The sequence below is a fragment of the Conger conger genome, chromosome 6, assembly GCF_963514075.1.
Source record: "Conger conger chromosome 6, fConCon1.1, whole genome shotgun sequence".
In the NCBI taxonomy this organism is placed as follows: Eukaryota; Metazoa; Chordata; class Actinopteri; order Anguilliformes; family Congridae; genus Conger; species Conger conger.
The window spans coordinates 52,197,633-52,225,129 of NC_083765.1; the positions used below are offsets into that span (position 1 = coordinate 52,197,633).

Here is a 27,497-nt window from a genome sequence, read left to right on the forward strand (position 1 = left end):
AACGGGAAAAGAAGAGGCAATATTGCATGAATGAAATCCAGGACTATCTGTTGTACAGTAACTAGACACTGGCACATTCCTCTCTCGTTTATGAGTTTCCCACCACAGTGTCCAGCAGGAAGTGTGTGTGCTGATTGACAGCCTGCTAGGGCGGTAGGCCTTAGGCTCTGGTGCTCATCACTGGAGTGCTGGCCAACCTGCGGTCCACAGCAGCTGCATGGCTCTTCACCCAGCCATCAGCGGGGTTCACACACCTTTGCTTTCCACGTTTAGTCACAAACCTGCAATAAACAACAGGCCACCATTAGCGCTGAGAGGTCTTCCCTTCTCTGTGGAAACCATAACAGTGTGAGCAGGAATGGAGGCATGGACACTCACACAAGGGCCGGCAGGGCGCAGCTGCTGCTGGTGTTGTAGTAGGAGACTATCTGTTTCAGCGGGATCTTTGCCTTCTGTGTCCTTGGACAGCAGTCCTTCCCTGTGTTAGGGCCATGAGCTTTGGAGATGAACAAATAGAGACTCGTTACCAAGATTGAATTAAACTGCACTCTCTCTCTCTCTCTCTCTCACACTCACTCACACATTTCAATACTTTTATTTGTTCACATATAATGCAAGTATTCTTGAACATAAATAGTAGGATCAGAGAGAGGAGATGTGCTTGGTGAGATGGGAAAAGCTCTTAGTTATATACACTGTAGAGAGGAAGAAATCACCCAGGAGAAATTTCTCCTCAGAGCTTCTCTGGACTCTCTTTCTATGAAGGAGATCTGCTTTATTTTCTCTACTTCCTCCTTTATTTTCTAAGTAGCGCTTATTTACTGTGTTACTTAGAATACAACTGCTGCAGAGGCAGGGAAAACATTTCATTTCCAACTGAATTGCATATTTATGGTTCATAAACCAGAAACCAACAAGTTGCACATACAGAAGAAAGGTGAGTTTGATCCATGTGATATCACTTTATAGACCACTGGGTCTACTTGACGAGAGCAGACTCTGAAACCAACCCGTTTCTATTGTATGTATTGTCGATACGGATTAACAGATTATAGACAACAGTGCTGAAGTCAAGTCATGGTAATCAAGTACAATAGTACCTGTAGCATTTCCCTGCTAAATGGGAAGCATATTACCCAGTTACAACACAAATGCACAAGGGCACATCCAACATGCTTCAGTACTTCAGTCATTTTCACTCCCGCAGAACAACTCTCTGCACAACTGGCAGATTATCAAGTCATTTGGATGAACCCAGGCGAAGAAACAACTTGAGGTGAGAAATAACTGCTGTCTGAAGAGATCAGCTTTCAGAACACAATTGAAAGTAGCAAATTACTGCAGCTCTGATGAGTCATAGCTAAAAAAAAAATTACACACATATAAAGGCACAGGCGGCCTGTAGCATAGTGGTTAAGGTACATGACTGGGACATGCAAGGTCATAGCCGGTGTAGCCATAATAAGATCCGCTCAGCCGTTGGGCCCTTGAGCAAGGCATTGTTCCAGGGGAGGATTGTCTCCTGCTTAATCTAATAAACTGTATGTCGCTCTGGATAAGAGCATCTGCCAAATGCCATTAATGTAATATACAGTGGTGTGAAAATGTATTCAACCTCTTCCTTATTTCCTCTATTGTTGCATATTTTTCACACTGAATGGTTTCAGATTTACTTATTCATGCAATTATCTAATCAGCCAATTGCGTGGCTACAGTGCAATGCATACAATCATGTAGATACGGTTTCAGTTTCAGTTAATTTTCCCATCAGCCATCAGAATGGAGAAAAAATGTGATCTTAGTGACTTTGACTGTGGAATGATTGTTGGTGGCAGTTGGTGGTTTGAGTATCTCAGAAATCTCCTGGGATTTTCACACACACTAGTCTCTAGAGTTTGCAAAGAATGGTGCAAAAAACAAAAAAAAACAATGAGCAGCAGTTCAGCAGACAGAAACGCCTTGTTAATGAGAGACGTCAGAGGAGAATGGCCAGACTGGTCAAAGCTAACAGGAAGGTGACAGTAACACAGATAACCACACATTGCAACTGTGCTATGCAGAAGAGCATCTCTGAACACACAACGTATCATAACTTTTTAGTGGATAGGCTACAGCAGTAGAAGTCTAAAAAATAAGTCTAATAAATACCTAATAAAGTCCTCACTGAGTGTATTTTCTAATGATTATCTCATTTATTTACTGAAAAAAGCAAACTTCAGTGTCACCCCTGTGAAAACAAATTGTCCCCTTAAATTTAATGACTGGTTTCACCAACTTTAGCAACAATAATTGCAACCCAACACTTCCTATAATTTGATATCAGTCCTTCACATCACTGTGGAATTTTAACTCACTCTTCTGCTTTAATAAAGATACAGTTGTAGGGTTTTGAGCACGAACTGCTCTTTTCAGGTTCTCTATTCGAGTCAAGTCAGAACGACACCACTCCAAAACTTCAATTGTGATTATTTATTCAATTAGATATGGACTTGCTTTTGTGTCCTGCATTATCATCTTGTTACATAATCCAATTACGCTTCAGCTTCAGTTCATAGACCGATGACCATGCATTCTCCTTAAGAATCGTTTAGTACAGAGCAGAATTCATGGCTTCTTCAAATAATGACAAGTTGTCCAGCCAGTGAAACATCCACACAGCATCACACTAACACAACATTATTACATTACATTACATTACATTGTTGGCATTTGGCAGACGCTCTTATCCAGAGCCACGTACAGTAGATTAGACTAAGCAGGAGACAATCCTCCCCTGGAGCAATGCAGGGTTAAGGGCCTTGCTCAAGGGCCCAACGGCTGTGCGGATTTTATTGTGGCTACACCGGGATTAGAACCACCGACCTTGCGTGTCCCAGTCCTTTACCTTAACCACTACACAACAGGCCACCCCATGTTCTGCCATTGTTCCTTCCCATAGCCAGTCACAGACACAAATGGCATCAGTCTTCTTATTTCTGGGTTATGAATTATTTTTTACGACAATAGTCATTAACAAATCCTGTTGCCCAAAAGGGGGAACACAACAACAAAAAAGAGGATGCAGAACCATATCGTAAGTGCCAGGCATGAGATTGCAAAACCACAAAGAAACGAAAGGCTTCCTTTTGCCTTCAGATCATAAGATACAGTTTTCTAAGAATAAGAACAGTGATTTTTATAAGTAAAAGAACAGTGATTTTTCTAAGTAACTATAAAGCATAGTGAAGAAAACCATGCCAGGGAAGTTAAGTTTAATGTGAAATATGGTTAATTTCCGAATCAACACCCTCGTTTAACGTTTGGAATACTGAACACAAGTGCATCAACTGTTCAAATCCTTGGCTCATCCAACAAATACATTTCTTCTATTTAATTTGTTCATTATTACCAAAAGAAATCAACTATCAAATAAATTGCCACATTTGTTGATTTGGCAGAGCAATAGATACACACAATTCACAGAAAATTAAGAATGTTATTGATTTACAGAACAATCAACATCAACTACCTTAAACAAAGAATTTGACGGACATAGACAGGCACAAAAAGTGTCAGGATGGTGTGTGCTCTTCTTCCAAGCCATAAAGTAATGAACTCTCAGTTTTTAGAGCCAGTGATAGAGACAGTGCATGTGAACAATGCAAGTTTGCTAAAATAATAATTGGCCAAACATACAAAGGTACAAAAATATGTTTTGTTCTTCAAGGATCAAATGTACTCCAAAAGTACAGAAATGTTCCCTTTGGGTTCAAATTAGTATGTTTTCTAAGCATATAAGGTACAAATTAATTATATATTGCTGGCTAGGAGTACAATTTTATCTATCTATTCTACTGGGTATTGCCCCAGCATAAAGCATTTGTTTTTTTATGGACTGATAGAAATACCATTACATTACATGACATTATTGGCATTTGCCAGACGCTCTTATCCAGAGCGACGTACAGTTGATTAGACTAAGCAGGAGACAATCCTCCCCTGGAGCAATGCAGGGTTAAGGGCCTTGCTCAAGGGCCCAACGGCTGTGTGGATCTTATTGTGGCTACCCCGGGATTAGAACCACCGACCTTGCGTCTCCCAGTCATTTTACCTTAACCACTACGCCCCGACCTTAACAGAAACAGTTGTGCCATGTCTTGTAATGCTTATGTTCTGTATGTCTTGTGTCAGGTTACCTAAATGAGAACTGCTTCATGCAATTTGCAACAATGAAGATCCTAAATGAGAACTGCTTCATGCAATTTGCAACAATGAAGATCCCCCAAGGCAATGGTGATCTCTTATTACAAGACCCACGACAGCAGTGTCAAACCAGCATTCAGTGCAGGCATTCATACCTCCGTCTTGAATTTGAGCGCTCACTACTCTCAAACAACAGGATTTTAACAGGAGCAGTTGCTTACCACATTATTATTCAAAAACATGCATAATAGCAACGGTTCCAACACAAAATGAATGTCAAATTAACATATATGATATTGAGCTGGCCATATAAAATGACCAAATTTTATTTAATTGAAATATGACAGACTTCCGAATGAATCCTGATTCAGCTGTTATAATGACAAAAAATAATAATGGTTAGTTGGAAAAAGGAAGAACGTGGACTACCCTCTTTAGTAGAAAAGCGTTTCAGGAGATCAATCACTGGACCAGGGTCACTGTAAACCAGTAGCTCATACCAGCACGATCCGAATGAATAGCGATATGAAGTTTTATGGACGGTTTTAGCATTGGAAACGGTGATGTTTAGTGCATTTCTTGTAATACCGCCCGCTTTTAGCGAAATGGCAATTCATAGATCCCATTAACGCTTAACAGGATAACGCGTCTGAGACCAATTACCTAGTAACACCAGGAGAGGGCGGACGCACCCATTTTTCTTTCAATGCATTGGTCCTTTTTCCTTGCCCACTTCTCATTTCTACACATAATACCTTAACGACTTAAGGTGCCTGGTGCCTCTGATAATTAAACAATCATTTAAAAATGGCGCTGTTGGCCTATTATGTATTACCAAAGATCTAGCCTGTATATTTGGTATTGGTGCAGGAGTGGTCTTGTATGCTATTGTTATTTCTTCACAAAAATCACTCTAGTCTTAGTCTAACGGTAGGCCTATGCTGCATATTCCTATTACATATTTATCGCGATTTATTTGCCAGAACACCAAATAAAACAAAAGAGCATCTTCCTTTACGTTTAGCGTTATAATACTTCAATTGTGTATTAAATATGGCTACTTCTATTTTAGCCAGCAGTAACGTGTGCATGGCAGTTAGGATGACAGGCGCTATATTCTGCTAGAGAAGGGTTCTCAGCGACCCAGGTTCATATTCGTCATATGATAATAAAATTCGAGATAACTCAATGAAGATATGCAGTGACTCGACCATAGACTGTGTAGAGATTCGACACGATATGGCATGCCGGGGTGGTCACGTGGTATTGCAGTGAAACTTCAAGTACCACAATGCTGTTGTCGATATGTTTCCCCCTTTTTTTGGCGAGATAATCCAGACTGACGTCACAGCTCCAGGCTGTCCTTAGCCAATCGGTGTGTGGGTCTGAGGGCGGGGACGATCGCCTTTTAAGATTGCTATTACATTTTATCCCTGAAGCTGCGGTCCCGTAGTGATTGTGTTATATGCAGATCTATTACAGCAATCCATTCATTTCAGTGCTCTCGGTGATATTTCGGGGGTTTTAGTACCGCGTACAAAACGAGTGTGTTGTAAGGAGAAAACAGGGCTCTAAAGAAACAGTCACTTTTACCCCTTATTTCCGTTGGGTTTTTTTTTTCATTTTTGTATGCCTGATCTATTCGGTTTTTGGTTGGGTGTAGTAACACTAAAATGATCGAGAGACCTGATTCTACCGTTTCCAGCATAGCAGTAAGTATCTGTTCCATCGTGTACGATAATTTTTTCTCTATCCATGATTCAAGTGTACGGTTTTGGCTCTTCGTGATCTGATTTCTATGATGTCGTTTGATTTGCTGTCGCATACCAAGCTTTTAGTGAAGAATTAGTTTTGTAGTACCGTGATCGGTTTCCTGGAGAATGCGACGAGGATCCCTTTCTTTGCAGGAATGAGCCCCTGCCCTGACCATTGGCCGCCCGTATTGTATTGCAGGGGATTTACCCCGGTTTAAGACGCCGCGGATGGGGGTCCAAATCAAGGCCCTTAACTGGGTGCAGATCAGTCCAGGATACAAGACTTGGTTATAGGCACACAGATTTGTGTGAGAGCACAAAAAGTTTAGGAAAGGTTTTCTTTCCGGAAACCCACTGCCCTAAATCACGTAATGCTTTATGTTGCTCGGTATTGCGAATGTTTACAACGTATTTTATTATTGTGATTATCATATTTATTATCTGCACTTTCTTTTCTTTAGGCACGCAGTGTGCCTAATCTACACAAATGTTCAATGAAACCAAATTTCTTGAGAGTTTCGGGGGTTTTGCACGTATGCTGTGACTACTGAATGAGAAGGGACAGCGTTGGAGGCTAGTGGACGTGCATGTTAATTTGTGCTCGGAAAGAAAAGAGATGCATGCGAACTACGAGCACGCGCTTGTCCACGCGCGTCAGGTTAGCGTCGACGATAGTTAAAATGAAAATACGGTGAATGTGTTGTAAGGGGATGCCATTACTGTTTATTCAGGAACATTTTTTATATTCATAGTCAGAATTATATGCTGAAATGTAAATGATGTGCCCGAAGGTGACAGTGACATGATGTAACGCTATATCAGGCCCGAGTTCATGGCTGTTCGTTCCCCTTGACGGTTATAATCAACTCGTTAAAACAAATAGCAACGTCACTCAATGAAAGCGTGAATACACGCTGACGTCTCACACCAGCTAGCTTCGCTCTGCTAAAGATGACGTCACTCATTCAGTATCACCAGCTGGGCAGGTCAACTGTCATATCAGTCTGATCAAAGAGAGAGGACTCCGTTATAGAGTGACCGTGGTCTCCTTCCAGCTCTGGGGAGCCTGATTTCAGCTCTGGTCCGGAGCAACGGTTGTCATGTCATGGTCCCTGTTTGTCAAAAAATTACAACGTGGTTCAGTTGAAGATGAAATTAGAAATTACTGCAGGCTATTGGAAATGAGAAATCTTTCCTACTCCATGCTCAGGGACATGGAGACCTCTGCATTTGTAAATTGGCCGATTGATCGGGATTGACGCGTGACTGATGACGGTCGAGTCGGAAGCCGTCCGCGATGTGTGAAACCGCGTCAGGCGGGTTGCACACCGAACACAGAAACAACGTCGGGATAATGTTACGCAACCAACGCCGGGTGGAAACTGCCTCCACATGCTAATGCTGTGTGTGCACCACTGCAAGTGTAGTCGTGAGTGCGTGTTTGCGTTTATGCTCTGTGTGAGTGTGTTCTGGTGGGGGGGGGGGGGGTTCAACTTTTGCAGTGGGCCCGCAGTTTAATTTTAACACTGAGAGACCCGGAGCTGGACGGGAGAGATTCTGAAGTGGGATATGGGGGGGGATGTTGTGAAGCTGGGGGGGGGGGGGGGGACTCTTGTCTCTATCAGGACTAGGAGGTGGTGGTGGGGGAGGGGGGGGGGGCTTGTTGTTAAAGCCTGTCTTTTGTACAGCACCCCCACAACCAGAGGGGGGCCCTGAGGGTGCGAGTGAGTCTGGGTCTCGATGGTTACGTGGCATTTACTCCAGCCGTGAGTTTTTTCCATTGGTCTCCGCATGAGAGAACGGGCTGGGTTTGGGGGGGGGGGGAGATCGATTGTGTTTGACTGCTGTAGCGTGTGCCGTGCTGCGAGGAGAGAGATGGAGAGAGAGGGAGGGAGGGAGAGAGAGAGAGAGGAGGAGAAGAGGAGCTCGCAGCTCGGGAATGCTTTGGCCGTCTTCCCGCCGGAGCTGCAGTGTCTCCGTGACGATGTCGGCCTGATGATGGAGATTATGCGAGACGTCCGGAGCCTTCTGCCCCCTCCTGCTCCCTCCTTCCACACCCCTGTTCCCTTACCCTCGGCCTGTTGCTTCCCCCCCTGAACCCCTCCCGCTGTTCTTTCTGCTTGGCTTGCGGTCGCTCTCGCAAAAAAATACGGGCGCGAAGCTCTGAACTTTCTGTCTGCTTCCAGGCACACGCTGTTGTGCCCGAATGTGTGAGTGTCCTGAGTATGAGAAGAAGAAGATGCACTTCATTGAACCCCGTGAGGGGTCATTTGTCCTCTGTATTTGACCCATCCTAGTGACTTAGGAGCAGTGGTGCAGCCACCGTGCGACACTCAGGGAGCAGTGTGGGGTTCAGGGCCTTGCTCCAGGGCCCGACAGCTGTGCGGATTTTATTGTGGCTACACTGGGGCTTGAACCACCAGCCTTCCGGGTCCCTGTCATGTACCTGTGCTACAGGCTGCAGAGAGGTGTCTGTTAGTGGTGTGCTAATGTGAATTAAGTATCTTAGTGTGTTGTGCGTGAGTGTGTGGGCGCATGTGTGTATGTGTTAATGCGCAAGTGTGTGTGTGTGCACTTGTGTGTATGCGTGAGTGTGTGTGCGTGTATGTGTATGCGTGAATGCGTGAGTGTGTGCGTGTGTGTGTGCGTGAGTGTGTGCGCGCGCGTGTGTGTATGCGTGAGTGTGTGTGTGTGCGTGAGTGTGTATGCGTGAGTGTGTGTGCGTGTGTGTGTGCATGTGTGTGTATGCGTGAATGCGTGTGTGTATGCGTGAGTGTGTGTGCGTGTGTGTGTGTGCGTGTGTGTGTGCATCTGTGTGTATGCGTGAGTGTGTGTGTGCGTGTGTGTGTGCATGTGTGAATGCGTGAGTGTGTGGGCGTGTGCGTGAATGCGTGAGTGTGTGGGCGTGTGTGTGTGCATGTGTGTGTATGTGTGAATGCGTGCATGTGTATGCGTGAATGCGTGAGTGTGTGGGCGTGTGTGTGTGTGCGTGAGTGTGTGCGTGTGTGCGTGCGTGAGTGTGTGCGTGTGTGTGTGTGTATGCGTGAATGCGTGAGTGTGTGTGTGTGTGTATGTGTGAATGCGTGAGTGTGTGTGAGTGTGTATGCGTGAATGCGTGAGTGTGTGTGTGTGTGTATGCGTGAATGCGTGTGTATGTGTGAATGCGTGCATGTGTATGCGTGAATGCGTGAGTGTGTGGGCGTGAGTGTGTGTGTGTGCGTGAGTGTGAATGCGTGAATGCGTGTGTGTGTGTATGCGTGAATGCGTGAGTGTGTGTGTGTGCGTGAGTGTGTATGCGTGAATGCGTGAGTGTGTGTGTGTGCGTGAGTGTGTATGCGTGACTGCGTGAGTGTGAATGCGTGAGTGTGTGTGTGTGTATGCGTGAATGCGTGAGTGTGTGTGTGTGCGCGTGAGTGTGTATGCGTGACTGCGTGAGTGTGTGTGTGTGCGTGAGTGTGAATGCGTGAGTGTGTGCGTGTGTGTGTGTGTATGCGTGACTGCGTGAGTGTGTGTGTGTGCGTGAGTGTGAATGCGTGAGTGTGTGTGTGTGCGTGAGTGTGTGGGAGGAGCAGTCTGAGGAGTGCTGTTCAGGGCTGTGTGATTAGTGAGGAGCTGGGTTCAGAGCCATGTGATCCAGGCTCTGAAGGAGGAGAGCTGTTCACCTTTCGGTTTCTGAAACGCTGTCAGTTACAGCACTTTGATACCGGCGATGTGCTGGAAAGTAGTTTGATCAGAGTATTGATTTTTTACTGTACAGTAAAATGCTCCTGCCAGTAGCCTGCTCTACCAACCCTACCCTTTGATCCCCCCCCCATCCGACTGCAGATCTGGCCTATGTGCTCGTGGAAACATCTTTTTCTTTCTTTCCAGCAGAACCAGACTTAATGGTGTTTTCTCAGCCAATGACAGAGTAACGACATGTTTCCTCTGCAAATGGCATTCTAACGAGGTGTTTGCGCACCGACGGACAGAGTAATGATGTGTTTCTCTCTCTCTCTTTCTGTCTCTCTCTCTCTCTCTCTCGCAGCAGCGGAATCTGGAAGGGTATGTCGGTTTTGCCAACCTGCCCAACCAGGTGTACAGGAAGTCTGTGAAGAGGGGCTTTGAGTTCACACTGATGGTGGTCGGTGAGTCACACCTCCTCCCACTCTTCAAAGTGTATGTGTGTGCGTGTGTGTGTGCGTGTGAGGTGTGTGTGTGGTGTGTGTGTGTGTGTGTGGTGTGCCGTGTGTGTGTGTGGTGTGTGCATGTGCGTGTGGTGTGTGTGTGTGTGTGTATGTAAATATGTATGTAGTATATGAGGCCACCATGAATGTGGTGTACCCCCCCCTTTCTGTACTGGGTTGGGAGAGACCATCTGCTTCTCTCATGTAGTCCTGCCAAGGACTGTGGGAAGCGAGGGACTGTTGCATGATGGGAAATGTGGGCTGCATTCCTCGGAATGAGCGCTGCCTTTTGTGCGCGAGAGTTGTGGTCTCGCTTCTCGGCGTGGTAACCTATGGCGACCTGTCCACGCTGTCGTGGCGAGGGGTGAGTGGGAGGAGCGAGCTGGGGGTGTGTGTGCTCGCGTGTGTGTGCTCGTGGGTGTGTGTGCTCGCGCGCGCGTGTGTGTATGTGTGTGTGTGCTCATGGGTGTGTGTGCTTGCGTGCGTGCGTGTGTGTGTGTGTGTGTGCTCATGGGTGTGTGTGCTCGCGCGCGCGTGTGTGTGTGCTCATGGGTGTGTGTGCTCACGCGCGCGTGTGTGAGCGTGTGTGTGTGTGTGTGTGTGTGTGTGTGCGGTCGCATGTGCATGTGTGTGTGAGCTTGCGGGTGCATTTGTGTTCGGGCGCCGATAGCGAAAGAGGCAGCTGACTGAGAGACAGAGTTGGGAGTTTGTGGGTAAAATGGAAAGCAGCTGTGTCTGTAACCCTGTGGGGCTCTGTTTGGCTCTGAATCTGACAGGGCTGAGAGTGTGTGTGTGTGTGTGTGTGTGTGTCAGTCACTCACTGAAATAGACACCACAGGATTTTGGCTTCCTTTTTTCCCTGAGCTTGGGGAGGAAAGAATCAGTTTCCTGCCTTTTTACTAGCCTTTCCTCTCTGTCCATCTCTTTCTTTCTCGCTTTCTCATAAATTTCCTCACTCCCTCCCCCACACACACACACACACACACATAACAATGTAGTGATGATGTGAGAAAATGTGAACATGAGACGCTTTAAAAACAAGAACAAGCCACTTGGCCCAACAAGACGTGTCAACTAGGACTTCATTAATTTGTCCTCTTGTTTTGGCAGAGAGCAACAGTATTGGATTTTGTTACAGTATTTGTTTATCAGTAAAAATCCTGAAAGCCTCAATCCAAATGCCTCTGTCTTCTTTCGCTAAGACAATAAACGTCAAGCTTTGAAAGTCTGTCCTTGTAACAAGTTTGATATTTTGTTCGCCTGGTACATTTGGCTACTTTGATATTGCAGTGTGAGAATCAAAATGGCATGGAAAGTTCATGCTTTCTCATTAATGAATGAATATGTTGTTTAGCTGACATGACTTGCAGAGTAAGAGTGGATAGACTCCCCTGAAGCAATACAGTGTTAAGGGCCTTGCTCGAGGGCTCGACAGCTGTGTGAATCTTATCGTTGCTACACCAGGGCTTGAACCACCAACCTTCCGGGTCCAACTCATGTACAGGCTGCCCCCTCCCCTTAGAATTACCTTGCCTTGTTAGATTTAATTTATATGTAGGTAACATTGGAGATTACACATTGATTGTCCACCCAAATCATGAGCTGTGTTTTCAGTAGCTATTAATATTCCAAAGTGAATGGGCTCCAAGCAGAAATGGCCTTTTACATTTTGCATTTTATCGCATTTGTAAACTGTATTTTTTATATAAAACTTCACACATATACTTAGTGTACTATAAACATCATATTTATGACACTAACAGATTTTTGTCAAAATTGTCAGTTAGAAACCCCTCTATTTATTAGCTCACAAAATGTAATCTTTAATTATTTTTGAAAATGTAAATATTGCCTATATCTTTCGCTGGTTTTAGACCTAGTTGATACTGGGATCGGTGTGTTCAGGTTTCGGCTGATAAATCGAACTTAAAGCCTGGGGTGATGGGTCATTTCAGGTCACAGCTGGATTTTAGTTCACAGGACAGATGTTTCTACTAAACGTTTAAACACACCAGAAAGAAAAAAAAGAAAAATTTAATTCACATTACTGAATTCGTCCATGAGAAGTCACAGGGGAAAACCCTTTAAAAAAAAAATATATATATATATATATATAATATATATATATATATATATATATATATGCCCCAATGTAATATTCACAGTGTCGGACATCTTTAAAAGTGTTTTGCCTGTTAAGAGTTCAAATATTTGCCGAAACGTAAGGAATTTAACATCCTAAAACAAGACTACAGGAGAGGTTGGAGGTCACAGTCTGTTTACCAAATGTCTGACCTCTGAGGAAGGCGGGGTGAATCTTTACTTCACAGCCTCTGTCAATAGTTGGGACACAAAAACATTGTTTTGGTGGGCTTCTGTACCGTGACTCCTGCTTGAAATCCTTCTGGAGGCTCTACATGTATGTACACATACCAACAGAAATCTCATCCTTCATTGTTGAAATCGCTTTGCACTCAAACTAAGAATAGTCTATGTGCTACGATGAAGTCCAATGCGAATCTGAGCCATTCAGTTTTCAGCCCTTTGGGAAAGCATATGAAACCTGAAACAGTGTATGGATATACCTATACATTTTTACAGCAGACGCTTTTAATCCAAAGCCACTTACAAGTGGACAGGTTCTTCCAGAACTACCTGCCTGACCCTGCTTCATTGGGAGAGTTTGGGGGCATGTTGGCTGGACCACCTGCTGCCCTCAGGCCGTTATGTTAATGTAAGGGCTATTCGAGTGTTGACAGATCAAGTTTGCGGAACGCCAAGGATGGGGGGGGGGTTAGGAATTTTCGGCATCTTTCCTGGGGGACAAATGTCTGTCTGTTGGTCCCTCTGTCTGTCTGGCAGAGTCAAGCTGAAAGAGGGAAACACAGAGAGAATGTGTTTCTGTTTGCGTGTGAGTGACAGCAGGTGTTTTGAGAGAGATGTGTGAGTGAGTTTCTGTGCATGCCTGCTTGAGACTGACTGTTTATGTGCTTGTGAGTACAGGTTTTGACAGAGGGATGGTATGAGTATCTCTCTTTCTGTTTGTCTTTGTGTTTATGAGAGAGAGGAAGAGTGAGAGAGAGAGAGAGAGAGAGAGAGAGGGAATGTGTTTGCATTTATTTCAAGGTTTACACCTCTCTGGCCCTGTGCTGTACCCTTCCCCCTGCACAGCTGTTGTTTGGGTGTCTCCTGAGGCTGGTCAGAGAGACGGCCCACAGAAAGGTCAGGGGTCAGGCTGTAGTCTGGCAGATAAGAGCGTGTGATGCCTGTGCTCCAAGTCGGAGGAACCGTTTCCCAGCATGCCTTGTGCTGCTGTCCTTAAAGCCCTTGGTGTTTTGCTTCCCAGGCGAGTCCGGATTGGGGAAATCCACCCTCATCAACTCCCTCTTCCTGACTGAGCTGTACTCCAAGGACTACCCCGGCCCATCCCAGCGCATCAAGAAGACAGTCCAGGTGATCCAAGTCGCCCTCACGCCAAACCCCCTGGTCCCTGAACGTAACCCAAACATAACGCATACGGAGCTCTGAGTCCGTCACAAGCAGAGTTGAGGCAAAAAGTTAGCATGGGGCAGACCAAGGAATTATATTTAGTTATTGCTAATTGCGAATTTAGGGGCAGCCTGTAGCGTAGTGGGAAAGGCCCTGAGCAAGGCACTGCATGGTGGCTGCCCACTGCTCCTCCGTAACTAGGCGGGGTCAAATACCCTACGGGGGTTAAATACGGTATAGCTTCTTCTAATTTAGATAACAGTTTAGCAGACTGTTGTCCTGAGAGGCCAAAACCAAAACCAGGAGAGCCTGAGACCAAAAGACGTGGTGAAGCCGAACAGACGCAGGGCTGAGCCTATGCGGCAAACGGACTGCACCTAATGTACGCATCGCGCTCGGCCCACACCGAGTCCACACACTTCAGATTATGCAAAGTAGAAATTCTAGCCTTTTTTCCAAGCGCACGGAGCGCCGTATCCTTATATGGCCATGATAAACAACGGTGGGAGGGATTCAGGGCGGTATCTGGGAGATCAGAGAAGGGGTGAGGGGGGGCGGGGGGGGGGGGGGGCCTCAAATTCCTCCAGGGGCCAAGAGGGGTCAGTGGCAGGGCCAAAGAATGTTCTCACGAAACTCAACACCCCAACGCGACTTTCCCACCAAAACCCCAAAAACTGGGTCCATCCGGGCTTGAACACACCGGCCCGGTCGTGCTCAATCGAATGCCCCCCACACAGACCGATATGCACAAGCATATCGTTTTCACGTTTCTCCTTTTCATGCACGCAGATTGTGTGGAGACCCTTCAACTACACCTACACACTATCAGCCGTAGCAAAGGCTTTGTGAGGCTTGTGAGGGATGCTGGTGAAGGAGGGGGCCTTCCTAGCCTCAGGGTAAATTGAACAGTAAGGCTGGAGGGAAGCTTGCCTCGTGCGGCTGTCCACTGCGGCTGGCCTGGGGGGGGGGGGGATCTTCCTGGAGAGTATTTATGCACAGGTCCCAAAAATGCTTATTTATGAAACTTCTGCTTCTCCTGACTGTAACCCCCCTCCCCCCCAAAGAATGCAGCGATGGTTTATAAACATGGAGTGGGCTTGCATTTTAGAACCAGATGTACAGTGTCAGCAAGATATGTTGTATGTGTGTGCGTGTGCACGCATAGTTTAACTGAGGGACAAACTTACCCGGTACTCTGTGTGATGCTCAGTGCTGTATCGCATTCATTTTTTTAACCTCATCACTATCTGAATGGTACCCCCCCGTCTCTGTGTTAAAGGTACAATAGGTAAGATTTTTGTGTTAAGACATTGTTACAAGAGCATTGTAAGTCCCTTCCTATCACTGACTCACCCAATGCCTGTGTTTATAGTTTATAGTCACCCAATGCCTGTGTTTATAATATGCAGTTGACGGACTGACACTCTGTACCAAAAGATTGTATAGCTGTACAATAATTCAAGCTCATTTAAACAAGCGCGTTCACAGAGAAGCGGGCGGGATAAACAGTGTTGCGGTTTGAGGGTGTTTGTTGCTGCAATTCCTCTCTTGACCTTTGGAAGCTCTTAATGACCTATTGTGCCTTTAAAGGTGGAACAGTCCAAAGTGCTGGTCAAGGAGGGAGGGGTCCAGCTCACTCTCACCATCGTGGACACTCCCGGGTTTGGAGATGCGGTGGACAACAGCAATTGGTGAGCAAATCTATGCACAAGTGTGTGTGTGTGTGTGTGTGTGTGATTCAATTCAATTCAATGTATTCCTGTATAGCGCTTTCAACAGAAGTCACTTTACAGAGTAACACAGAAGAGCCCTAAGCCCCCCAATAGCTTACATACACACATTATACTTACACTACACGTATTGTGAGTGCAGGATACATACCACTTTCTTTTTAAGTAGCTGAAACTGAATTCACAGCATTGGAGCATTGTGAATGCGTGTTATGAATGTAAAATAGGGCAGCATGTAATGTGTCTCCCTTCATTTCCTCTCCCTCTCTCCTTTCATGTCTCCTGCTCCCCCTTTTCTTTGCCCGCCCCCCTCCCTTCCCCCCTCCTCACCCCTCTGTCCGGCTCGCCCTCCTCTCCCTTCCCTCTACAGCTGGCAGCCTGTCATTAACTATATTGACAGTAAGTGTGAGGACTTCCTGAACGCAGAGTCCAGGGTGAACCGCAGGCTGATGCCAGACAACAGGGTGCACTGCTGCCTGTACTTCATCGCCCCCTCTGGCCACGGGTGAGTATTGCACCGGAGCTGGGCACGGGCCAAGATCTCACACTCAAACTCAAACTTACACAAACGTGTGCTTACAGGTGAACACGTCTCTGGTTGTTACATACACACATTTCAGTGCACTGTAAGTATTGGTCTTATTCAGTATGTACTGGAAAACATTAAGAAATACTGTTTTGAAATGATGAACCAAACAAAAAAACAAAAAAAACTGTTTTCAAAGTGGAAAGATTACCTTTACAGTTTCATGTTTTGATAAGTAGTAAAAACTCAAATTAATTTCAGTTTCAGAATTTGTTTGGTCTGTATGCGGATGTGGGAGGTTGGCTTGATTTCAAGTGCTAGATTAGAGTAAAGAGGAAGCTGGGAAAACGTACACGTCCAGGTCCTTTTTTTCTTGCAGCTATGGTGATTTATGTTTCTAAAGCTTGAAACATAGCTTGACACTTTTACAAATTTCAAATGGTATTAAACAAGCCTGAATTCAGAATGTGTCACTGAGTAGAAATACTGATCCAAGTTCAACTGCCTTTAAGCTGATAATTCACAAGGTTATAATGATGTGCGGTGAAAATCTGATCTAAGATAAGCACCGTCTTAGTCTGAGATGCTACAGGAATGCAGGCCCACGGTTTGTTCTTTTTTTGTGTCATTATTTTCCATCGGTAGTACCTGGTTTTATGCCGTCACACGAATAAAATTTCCGAATTTTTCATGAATTGAATATGAATACAAAAATGAGAGCAAAATAAGGCACAGTGTTCCAGAGTTGAAGTGTTCATTTATGGATGTTATATAAATCATGGGTTGGTAGTGGGTTGATGATGGCTGTGTGTGTGTGTGTCTGTGAGAGAGAGAGAGAGAGAGAGAGAGAGTGAGTGTGTGTGTGTGTGTGTGTGTGTGTGTGTGTGTGTGAAAGAGAGAGGGTGTGTGTACGTGAGAAAGAGAGGGTGTGAGTGTGCATGTGAGAGAGAGAGGGTGTGCGTGTGACAGATAGAGAGAAAGAGAGAGACAGACAGCAAGAGAGTGCGTGTGTGTGCGTGAGAGAAAGAGAGAGACAGACAGTGAGAGAGTGTGTGTACCTGAGAGAGAGAGAGAGAGAGAAAGAGAGAGACAGACAGCGAGAGAGTGTGTGCGTGAGAGAGAGAGACAGACAGCGAGAGAGTGTGTGTATGCATGAGAGAGAGAGACAGACAGCAAGAGAGTGTGTGTGTGCGTGAGAGACAGAGTGAGAGTGTGTGTGTGTGTGTGTGTGTGTGTGTGCGTGAGAGAGAGAGAGACAGACAGCGAGAGTGTGTGTGTGAGAGATAGAGAGAAAGAGACAGACAGCGAGAGTGTGTGTGTGTGAGAGATAGAGAGAAAGAGAGAGACAGACAGCGAGAGTATGTGTGTGAGAGATAGAGAGAAAGAGAAAGAGAGAGACAGACAGTGAGAGTGTGTGTGTGTGCGTGTGTGTGTGTGTGTGGGTGGGTGCAGCCATGGTGAAGGCTGCCAGCAGCCCACATGGTTATATAAGGCACAAGTGAGCGCGCTCCCCACTGTGCCGTGTGGAGACTGCGATGAGTCCGTCCATCTCCTGCCAGTGCTCACTATGGCCTCAGCCAATCACCGCCTGCCCTCTGCTGTGCGCTATTACCCACACTCCATTGAGGACTGGAGCGTCGGTTACTTGCAGCCGAACAGCTTGGCAAACCGTGCAGTTGTTTTGTGTCAAGGAAACCCAGACCTCGCCACTGCCCAATTCACATTTAAATGAGACGTTATTTTAAGCAGCCACATAAAATATCTTGAGTTTTGTCCCGTGTGTCTTTAGAAACACCCTTCGAGTGTCTTGTTTTTTTTGGGCCGACTCCGCAAAACTGAAGCCATTTTTTTAATGCAGTTTTCGTGCAGAAATGACTGAGAGAGGGTTTACATCTACATGGTTTATAGACATTTTGAGGAAAATATAAATATGATTAAATTGTGGAACGCCTGTAGGCCAGTGGTCAGCCCCTGCCCCTGTGTCTGACCTCATCCTGTAGCAGTAATACTCTCGCCCCACTTGCTCCACACCCCGCCTGTTGTCAAAGCAGAGAGAATGACTGTTGGTTTGTCAAACAGAACAGGCGAAGGAAAAGTCACTCAGGGCAAGCACAAGCTCCCCCCCCCCCCCCCCCCCCCCCGCCTCTCTTTCTCAGTGAAGGGAACATTAAAAGAGCAGAAAGGGTCTTTGTCTCTTCTTCTCTGGTTTGGATCAGCGGAGATCAGCTGGGTCTTTGTGCAGTGTGGGGTAAAGTCTTGTTTGTGTGTGTGTGTGTGTGTGTGTGTGTGTGTGTGTGTGTGTGTGTGTGTGTGTGTGTGATTACGCCCATCTGTCTGTCCGTGTCAAGGGGCGTCCTGTGTCCTGGTGGTTAGTGTATGCTCGCTTAAGCAGGTGTGTGTCCTGTGCGCGGAGGTGTGTGTGAGAAAATCTCTGTACTTTTCTGCTACTTGTGCACCCGGTGCTCATTCCAATTGCTTAGATTTCTCCTCTTTTTCTTTTCCTTGCTCCATTTTCTACTCCCAACTCCACCCATCGGGAGAGGCTAGAAAAGAGGCTAGAAATAGAAGTGAAATTGAGAAAACGTGAATTAGGCAAGTGGAATGTCCTTGCTCTTTCAAACGTCAGTTCGAAGCCACATCAGTTACAGGCTTGGCAGATGGGGAGAGGTGGATCCACAGGCCTGTCATTTATACGTGACGCTTTCTTTTGAAAAAAATACTTTCAGAAAAGGACGCGCTGATGTTTCCTTGCTCATTGGAAAAATTGGGAGTTCCTAACTTCTACTTCTGCCTCCTCGAAAGAACATTTAATGGGTTGGAATTTCCTTAAAGATGGCGGATCTCAAGCGATTTCCCGGTCAGGAGCGAGGAAAAGAGAAAAGGAGGAGAAAAATTAGTGTTTGGGAGGAGCCCACGGTCCGCGGGAGTTTCATGGGGACGTGTGTCTTCCACAGGCTGAAGCCGCTGGACATCGAGTTCATGAAGCGGCTCCACGACAAGGTCAACGTCATCCCCCTCATCGCCAAGGCTGACACCCTCACGCCCGAGGAGTGCCAGCTGTTCAAAAAACAGGTATGTCCTCGCCTTGATACAAATACCCGACACTGTGTGTGTGTGTGCGTGTGGGTACTCGCTGGTTTCTGTGTGTGTCCTCGCCTTGATACAAATACACGACACTGTGTGTGTGTGTGTGTGGGTACTCGCTGGTTTCTGTGGGTGTCCTCGCCTTGATACAAATACACGACACTGTGTGTGTGTGTGTGTGGGTACTCGCTGGTTTCTGTGGGTGTCCTCGCCTTGATACAAATACACGACACTGTGTGTGTGTGTGCGTGTGGGTACTCGCTGGTTTCTGTGTGTGTCCTCGCCTTGATACAAATACACGACACTGTGTGTCTGAGTACCTGCCGGTTTCTGTGTTTTCGATTTATGTGTCTGAGTGCTTTCATCCTCTCGCTCTTCCTCAGATTATGAAGGAGATCCAAGAGCACAAGATCAAGATCTACGAGTTTCCCGACACGGAGGACGACGAGGACAGCAAGCTCATCCGCAAAATCAAGGTAGCGCCTCGCCTCGCCCGCGCCGGGCGCCGAACGCATTGCCGTCTTCACCCCTCCTGCACCCAGGACGATTAAGAAACGTAGATTTTCCATTTTAGTGGGAGATATAGGTACTCATTTGCATATTTGCCCCGCCCCCCGGCAGGAGAGAATGCCCCTCGCCGTGGTCGGAAGCAATGTGGTGATCGAGGTAAACGGGCGGAAGGTCAGAGGTCGTCAGTACCCATGGGGCGTGGCAGAAGGTAGGTGAGCCACTGGTGAGCGGCGCCTTGGTTTTTGGGAGGAAATAAAAGTGATTGCCATGGAGACCATGAAAGTAGAGTACGGTGGAACTCCGTACGGTCCCTGAACGGCTCCTGTCCGTAGCCTGATGACAGGGATTCTGGAAAAGGTGCATCATGGGTGTTGTCATACTCCACTATGTCTGGCTCCCCCCCCTCACTATATGACTCACTCTTCTCACCTTACTTTAGTGGGGCAACGACAATGTTTTCAGATTTTCAGTTATTGTTCTGGTATGTAGACACACGTTTATCAGTCTCGGTTTTCATTCTTTCTTTTTTCTCTTTTTTTTTTTTTTTCTTTCTTGTCTCTGCTTTTCCATGACTGACAGAGGGCATTTTTGGTAAACAACCCCATCTCTGCTTCTCTCCTCCCTTAGGCCTCCTTCCCCTTCTCACCTTTTTTGTTGCCGTGACCTTAGGTTCAAAGGTCACAATCCTGTGCTAATCGCCAGGCGAGAGAGCCCTGTGTGCAGCTCTGCTCTGATGGCACTCCTGCAGTAGAGCATCAACACTAACTCATATTTCACAGCCTCGACTGCATGCTCCGGTCCCCAGCCTGCTGGACTCTCTCTTCCTCCCCCCCCTCTCTTCCTCTCACTCTCTCTCTTTCTCCCAATCACACACACACACTCTCACGCAGACACGCACGCGCTCCCGCACAGTCACTCACCCACACACACACACACGCACACACACACGCGCGCACGCACGCACCCCTGCGCCGGCCTCAAATTCCTGATGAAGGAATCTCTGGATTGCTGTGCTTTTCTTCAGAAAGCGTTTCTGAAGTTGAAAGTCGATCAGACGTCTGAGCCCGGAGCGTTTGCTCTGTCCTGATCCGCGCGCCGGGGGCCCCGGTCCCGGCCCGCTCGCGGGTCCAGACCGCCGGCCATCAGGACTTTGCCGCCACCTCGCCAGTAGTGCCGCAGACCGCTTCACCCCCCCTCCCCTTCCCCTCCCGCAGCTCCATTTCACGAGTCCCCGTCAACGCCCAGTCATCGCCCATGCCATGTAACCGCCATTCTGCAGTCAGTCGCAGTAGGCAGTCAGAGTTGAGAGCCAGATTCTGAGGCTCCCCTGGGCGTGGCCCCGGGGCACTCGCACGCTCGTGGAGGCCCCTCCCCTCCCGTCGCCCAGGAAACGCTCCACGCAGGTATGTGACGGCCCTGCTCCGCGCGGGATCCGCCGTGCCGGGGCCAGGAGTGTCGGGAGGGGAGGGGTCCTTTTCCAGAATCCCGGGCGACCCGTGAACTGCCCGACTCAGTCTGCTCTTGTGTCCCGCTCCCCACCCCCCCATCCACCCCCCCCGCCAGGCTGGCCCCGCCCTAACAACCCTCCTCTTCCTCTTTCAGTGGAGAACGGGGAGCACTGTGACTTCACCGTCCTGAGGAACATGCTAATCAGGTGAGGGGGGGGGGGGGGGCTTCACACGTGCGTGCGGAGGAAATGTCCGGAATCCATCGGTGGAGGGGAGGCTGTGGGTAAACGCGACCGAATGTGTTCACCCCCTCCCCCCCTCACCCCCCCTTCCTTCTCCCCCCCCCCTCTGTGTAGGACTCACATGCAGGATCTGAAGGACGTGACTAATAATGTCCACTACGAGAACTACCGCAGCAAGAAGCTGGCAGCCGTCACCTGCAACGGAGTGGACACCACCAAAGCCAAGGGCCAGCTGACCAAGTATGAGACGGAAAGACGCAGATTGTTTGTGTGGATGCGTACACGCATACAGTATTTGGGCCGTTGTACAAATTCAGCTCTTTCTTGGCTCTGTACTCCAGCACATTGGATTTTAAATTAAACAATGAATATGGGGTTATAGTACTTCCGCCTTTAATTTGATGGTACCTCCATATCGGGTGATCCCTTTTTATACATATACATTTGATACAATTTTATGTAAAACATTTTGATGCCTCTGCTAGGAAGCTTAGACTTGGTCGAATTGTGGATTTTCCGGCAGGACAATGACTCCAAACATACATCAAAAATTAAAAGTAAAAACAACATCCATGATCTTGAAACGTTAGATGGAGGAATGGTTAAACCCCCACTGGGTAGTCTCATGAAATTGTGGGGTTCTGGCATGGTGTGTATTGGTTTATTGAATATGAGCATTGTAAATGGGGTTGTGTGCTTCCTGAAAGCAAAACAGTGAATGCTGATGACTCCTGCCCTTCTCTCTCTCTCTCTCTCTCTCTCCCCGGCTCTGCCCTTCTCTCTCTCTCTCTCTCTCTCTCTCTCTCCCTGGCTCTGCCCCTGTCTCTCTCTCTCTCTCTCTCTCTCTCTCTCTCTCTCTCTATGTCTCTCTCCCTCTCTCTCTCTCTCTGTCTCTGCCCCGCTCTCTCTCTCTCCCTGGCTCTGCCCCTCTCTCTCTCTCTCTCTCTCTCTCTCTCTCTGTCTCTGCCCCTCTCTCCCTGGCTCTGCCCCTCTCTCTCTCTCTCTCTCCCTCTCTCTCTCTCTCTGTCCCTGGCTCCGCCCCCCAGGAGCCCCCTGGCTCAGATGGAGGAGGAGAGACGAGAGCACGTGATGAAGATGAAGAAGATGGAGACAGAGATGGAGCAGGTGTTTGAGATGAAGGTCAAAGAGAAGAAACAGAAACTGAAGGACTCAGAGGCTGAGGTGCGTGTCTGCGTGTCTGTGTGTGTGTGTCTGTGTGTCTGCGTGTCTGTGTGTCTGCGTGTCTGCATGTCTGTGTGTGTGTGTGTGTGTGTGTCTGCGTGTCTGTGTGTGTGTCTGCGTGTCTGTGTGCATGTCTGTGTGTCTGTGTGTGTGTCTGCGTGTCTGTGTGCGTGTCTGCGTGTGCGTGTCTGCGTGTGTGTCTGCGTGTCTATGTGTCTGCGTGTCTGTGTGTGTCTGCGTGTCTGTCTGCGTGTCTGTGTGCGTGTCTGTGTGTCTGCTTGTGTGTGTCTGCGTGTGTGTCTGCGTGTGTGTCTGCGTGTCTGTGTGTCTGCGTGTGTGTGTGTGTCTGCTTGTCTGTGTCTGCGTGTCTGTGTGTGTGTCTGCGTGTCTGCGTGTCTGTCCTATACGGGGGGAAGGAGGGGGAGAAACACACAATGGCATCCATCTGCCAGGCCCTTGGGCTGCTCTGTTTGAATTACTGGAGGCGGCTTTCTCTGTGTCATAGAAGTGAAGCAGATCTCAGGTTTGTCAAACAGGAAGGGAGTTTCAGCTAGTTGATGCCAAATTTGTGGTCGCACGCTAGTTCCTCAAATCAAGCATTCAGCCTCATGCAAAAACCACTGGTACAGACAGATTTGTTTTTAAATGTCAGCGATTTAAGAGAATGTGTGGCATTCACCAATTTTCACCTTTTTTTCTAGAATTTTTTCTTTGGTAGGAACGACATTTACAAGTGGCCCCCTCCTGTCGTACGAGTCATGTGAATAAAAGCCTTGCAGTGCATGTCAGCACAGCTTACCTGCCACACACAACTCTGATCAGACTTTGAAACTAGGCATTGCAGATCAAATATCAATCAACATTCAGCAAATACATTGCTTATTTCTCACCTCATGATTTCAGAAACATATTTTAGGAGAAAAAAAGAGAAAGTTTATCAACGATCCGACCGTCTACCCAATCAGGTGTCGGTCGTCCCTTCTTCTTATTAATCCCATTGGCCGTCTATCTGAAGGAACCCGCCCACAGTACCATATATACTGTATGATAATCTTCATTTAGGACTGTTGTCTGAAGTTAGGTGTGTTTGTTGAATCTAACGTGGCACACCCGTATGAGCCTTTCAAACTAAAAATGTAAGAGAAATTTATGATAAGAATACAAAATGCATGAGGCACATTTAGTGTGCTGTTGGCTGGTCAGAAGAATTTCAGATTTTTATTAATTTAGGAATGCATTCAAAGCCATGCCAAGTATTCTTATGGCATTGAAATGCGCATTAATATTCGGTGCATCTACCAAATATGTGAGAATTGTATGGCAATGTGTGTTTTCTTTTCATCAACACTGCAAAGTGTTCACACTGACTATAAAGGACCTGGGACCATTCACAAATAAAATGAATATGGTCATGTGAGGGGAGAGTTTGAAGCTCCACCTCCAGATGCTGTTATAGGTCGGGTCGACTCTGCGTGGCAAGCGCGCACGCATGCAGGCAGTCCTGTGTGTGCGTCTGCGTCTTAGCGAGCGTCTCCCTCCTCTTCCTCAGCTGGAGCGACGTCACGAGCAGATGAAGAAGAACCTGGAGGCCCAGTACAAGGAGCTGGAGGAGAAGAGGCGCCAGTTTGAGGAGGAGAGGAACAACTGGGAGGCACAGCAGCGTGCGGAGCAACAGAGGCTGGACGCTTCAAAGTGAGATTCTCTCACCTCCACGTCCACACACACACACACACACACACACACACACTCTCTCTCTCACACACACACACACACTCTTTCTCTCACACACACACACACTCTTTCTCTCTTACACACACACTCTCTCACACACACACACAAACACACACGCACACTCTCTCTCTTACACACACACTCCCTCTCTTACACACACACGCATTCTCACGAACACACGCACCACACATGCTCACAGTCTCTCTCTCCTATACACACACACATTCTCACTGACACACACGTACAAGGGACACACACGCTCATATTCTCTCCCATACTCATACACGCACACTTGTAACTCAACCTGAAAGCAATAACACTCCACCCTATCCTACCCTCTCTCTCTCTCTCTCTCTCTTTCTCTCTCTCTGTCTCTCACACACACACACACACACACACATACACACACATTCACTCACACAAGCACACTTGTAACTCAAGCTGACAGCAGTAACACCCCCCCCCCCCCTTTATGTCTCTGCAGGACCATGGAAAAGAATAAGAAGAAGGGGAAAATTTTTTGAAAGATTTAAGACACACTACCGTTGCATCTTTCCCCTCTCCCTCTTCATTCACCGGTCACCAGACATGCCCCCCGCCCTCACGCACACACACCTGGGACAGGTAGAACGCACTGTGCCTGGGTGCACGAGTGCGTTCAGTGTGAGCATAGCATTCTGACCAGCTAAAATAAGATTCATATGGATGTTAAATATAAGCACAAGTAACGTTAACTGACAAATTCATGTATTCTAAAATCGAGCTTTCCATTGATTGACAATACTTTTTATTATACTGCATGTTGGACCAACGCTGTATGTGTTTGTCTGGAGACCGCACTGGGCTTCCTGGACAAAATGAGGTTCTTTCTGATGGTCATTTCCTGTGGCTGCGTGCGTGCGTGTGTGCGTGTGCGGTTGATGTATTCCTCAGAACCATGAAACACAACCTTACTAATGAGCAACATTAATCCAACGTTAACCAGAATGTTGCAGCCTTCGTTGGTGATAAATTAATAATATTTTTTATAGAACATATTTCAATAGAGCAATGCATGGGTGTCCAGAACAGTATTAATGTTATGAATATCACGATGATGCCGCCTTTCCCTGACTGTTCCCCAATCAAAGCTTCCCTTTTTTAATGATAGACAAGTGTTGTCTTTTTTTAATGGGTTTTTGTATGTATGCCATCTTCAGCTGTTACTCTTTCAGTCTCCCCCCCCACCACATAACTGTACATTAATATGAAAAAATGGAAACTAAGAGGTCTCTTGTCTCCTTTTTGGCAGTTACAGGGTCGGGTTACAGAGTGTCCTTTTGTGTCTCTCTGCGGTCGGGTTACAGATGTCACAAAAAGATGTCTCTCTCTTTCAAAGTAGATACTTGCACTCGTGTAGCTGCCTCCAAATAGCTGGGAATAGCACTGCTGTCCCTCCCTAAGCCCTTGAGCCTGGTCTCAGTGCCAGCGCCAGTCATTCTGATTTACATTACGTTACCTTTTAGCCATTTTGCAGTTGCTTTTTTCCAGAGTGGCTAAAATAACGGATATTGAAGCAGCGATTCATAGTTTCACTCTGCACCGTTTCAGACTGTGAAACTCTCACAAACAGTCTGGGTAAATGTTCTGTGTTCGGTGAGATTATGGTACTCTCATACATTAAAAATGTCACCCTGCATATGAGCAGTCTGTGGCCGGCAAATTAAATGGAGGCATGTTTGCATAGTGATGGCCTGGGTTTGTGCAGAGAGGGAGAAAAAGTGTTAAAGAAAACATTGTACAAAAATAAAATGTCATGGGTTTGTGATGTAAATGAAATAGGCTGGCTACATGCATGAGTTCTCCTTCCAAACCACATCCTCTGCACCTAAAACCACACCCTCCACTTGTCTGTCGCACAAGCCAGGCTTTACCCTGCCAGGGCTTTCAATGTGAAAAGCAGGGTTTGCCCTTTCTGAAGGTTTCTATTGAAAGCATTTGAGGTTCTTTTTTGCATTTTTTTTTGTCGTTTTTCATTGAATTTCATTGAACAGCTGTGTCATGCGAGGACTGCCATAAAATATGTCATAATGTCATGTCATAAAATAATTTTTCATCTTTACCTTTTAAAAAAAGATTTACTTTGAACACTTCAGGTGTTACTTGCCGCTAGTCAGACTTACAGGGACTTGGATGCAGCTTATGTTACTGGTCCAAGTCTACTGCGAGGTTACCAGCAACAATAAACAACAATAAATGGAATGTGTCCTTCATTTTGTAGCTATGGTTGCTTGTGGGTCTTTCCTATACATGTTTCCCCACTCCTGGCTGTCTCACCGAATAACACTGGATTACAGAGTTTTCTTGGCTCAAAATAGGGCTTAGGTGGTGACTTTGCTTGATAGTCACTGCAGTTGGTCCGCCTTTTCTGTTGTCGGCTATAAAAAATAAATGTCTATGGTTACACATTGTAAGGGGGTGGGGTAATGTAGCCTATACTGAAGGATTAACACATTGTAAGTGGTTATTCTACAGGAATTGTGTGGGGTTTTTTTTTTAATTGCTTGTTTACAATACCCTGGAGGCCTTCATGGGCAAGCTGAAGAACTTTGTGTTGAAGTGAAGAGGGGATGGCGATCCTGGAGCCTCTCGGTATAACGACAGCATTGTGGGACACCGTGAGCTCATTCTTCACGTGCTGGCAGTGTTTCAGCACTTCTACGTCAGACATTGTAATGGCTATAGTGTGCCAAGGGTTGTACCAAATAAGAGCACTGACCTTATGGAGCGGTGTCGTTTAACGTCTTGCACTGGATTTCAATCGTACCCTGCGATGAAGTTGACGTATTCTTCTGCTACTCTTGTAGCGTGTGTGCCGGTCGGCGTTGGTCCAGGAACTGGGTGGCGTGTGGCATGTTGCCCGCCGGGTTGTCTGATCCTTTCCTGTATTCCACCCTGATAGCAACCGTATCAGGAGGGGAAATTTGGGTTTGTGTCGATTTTGGAACGTCATATCTTTGGCATTAACGCGGGGAAAACCCTGAAAACATGCAGTCTGACACAACTTTCCGTCTGGTTTCAAATTATGAGCTCTGATTTTCATGGGTATTCACAGATGCTAAATCGTGCTGCTTGGATTTTTATTCTTGCTACAACAGCGCCACTTGGTGTACAACTTCCAAACTTCTAAGACTAGTAGATATTTTGGTTAAGAACATCCATCCATCCATCCATTATCTTAACCCGCTTAACCCTGAACAGGGTCGCAGGGGGGCTGGAGCCTATCCCAGCATACATTGGGCGAAAGGCAGGAATACACCCTGCACAGGTCGCCAGTCCATCGCAGGGCACACACACCATTCACTCACACACTCACACATATGGGCAATTTAGATTCTTCAATCAGCCTATCCTGCATGTCTTTGGACTGTGGGAGGAAACCGGAGTACCCGGAGGAAACCCACACAGACACGG

The 27,497-nt window shown here is 46.8% G+C and overlaps 1 protein-coding gene across 1 annotated transcript; it reads left to right on the plus strand.

Moving 5' to 3' along the window:
• The first annotated feature begins 5,589 nt into the window (after positions 1 to 5,589).
• On the plus strand, positions 5,590 to 26,285 carry LOC133130950 (septin-7-like). Its single transcript, XM_061245966.1, has 13 exons — positions 5,590 to 5,894; positions 9,964 to 10,063; positions 13,449 to 13,555; positions 15,182 to 15,282; positions 15,692 to 15,826; positions 18,802 to 18,919; positions 19,315 to 19,407; positions 19,553 to 19,649; positions 21,044 to 21,095; positions 21,246 to 21,371; positions 22,178 to 22,313; positions 23,863 to 24,005; positions 24,529 to 26,285. The coding sequence occupies exons 1-13, from the start codon at positions 5,856 to 5,858 to the stop codon at positions 24,566 to 24,568; spliced, it is 1,287 nt and encodes a 428-aa protein (XP_061101950.1). The 5' UTR covers positions 5,590 to 5,855; the 3' UTR covers positions 24,569 to 26,285.
• The last annotated feature ends 1,212 nt before the right edge of the window (positions 26,286 to 27,497 follow it).

Coding starts and splice junctions, on each gene's coding strand:
- LOC133130950 (XM_061245966.1), top strand. CDS start 5,856: ATGATCGAGAGACCTGATTCTACCGTTTCCAGCATAGCA. Junction 5,895..9,963: donor CTACCGTTTCCAGCATAGCA/GTAAGTATCTGT, acceptor TCTCTCTCGCAG/CAGCGGAATCTGGAAGGGTA. Junction 19,408..19,552: donor AGCTCATCCGCAAAATCAAG/GTAGCGCCTCGC, acceptor GCCCCCCGGCAG/GAGAGAATGCCCCTCGCCGT.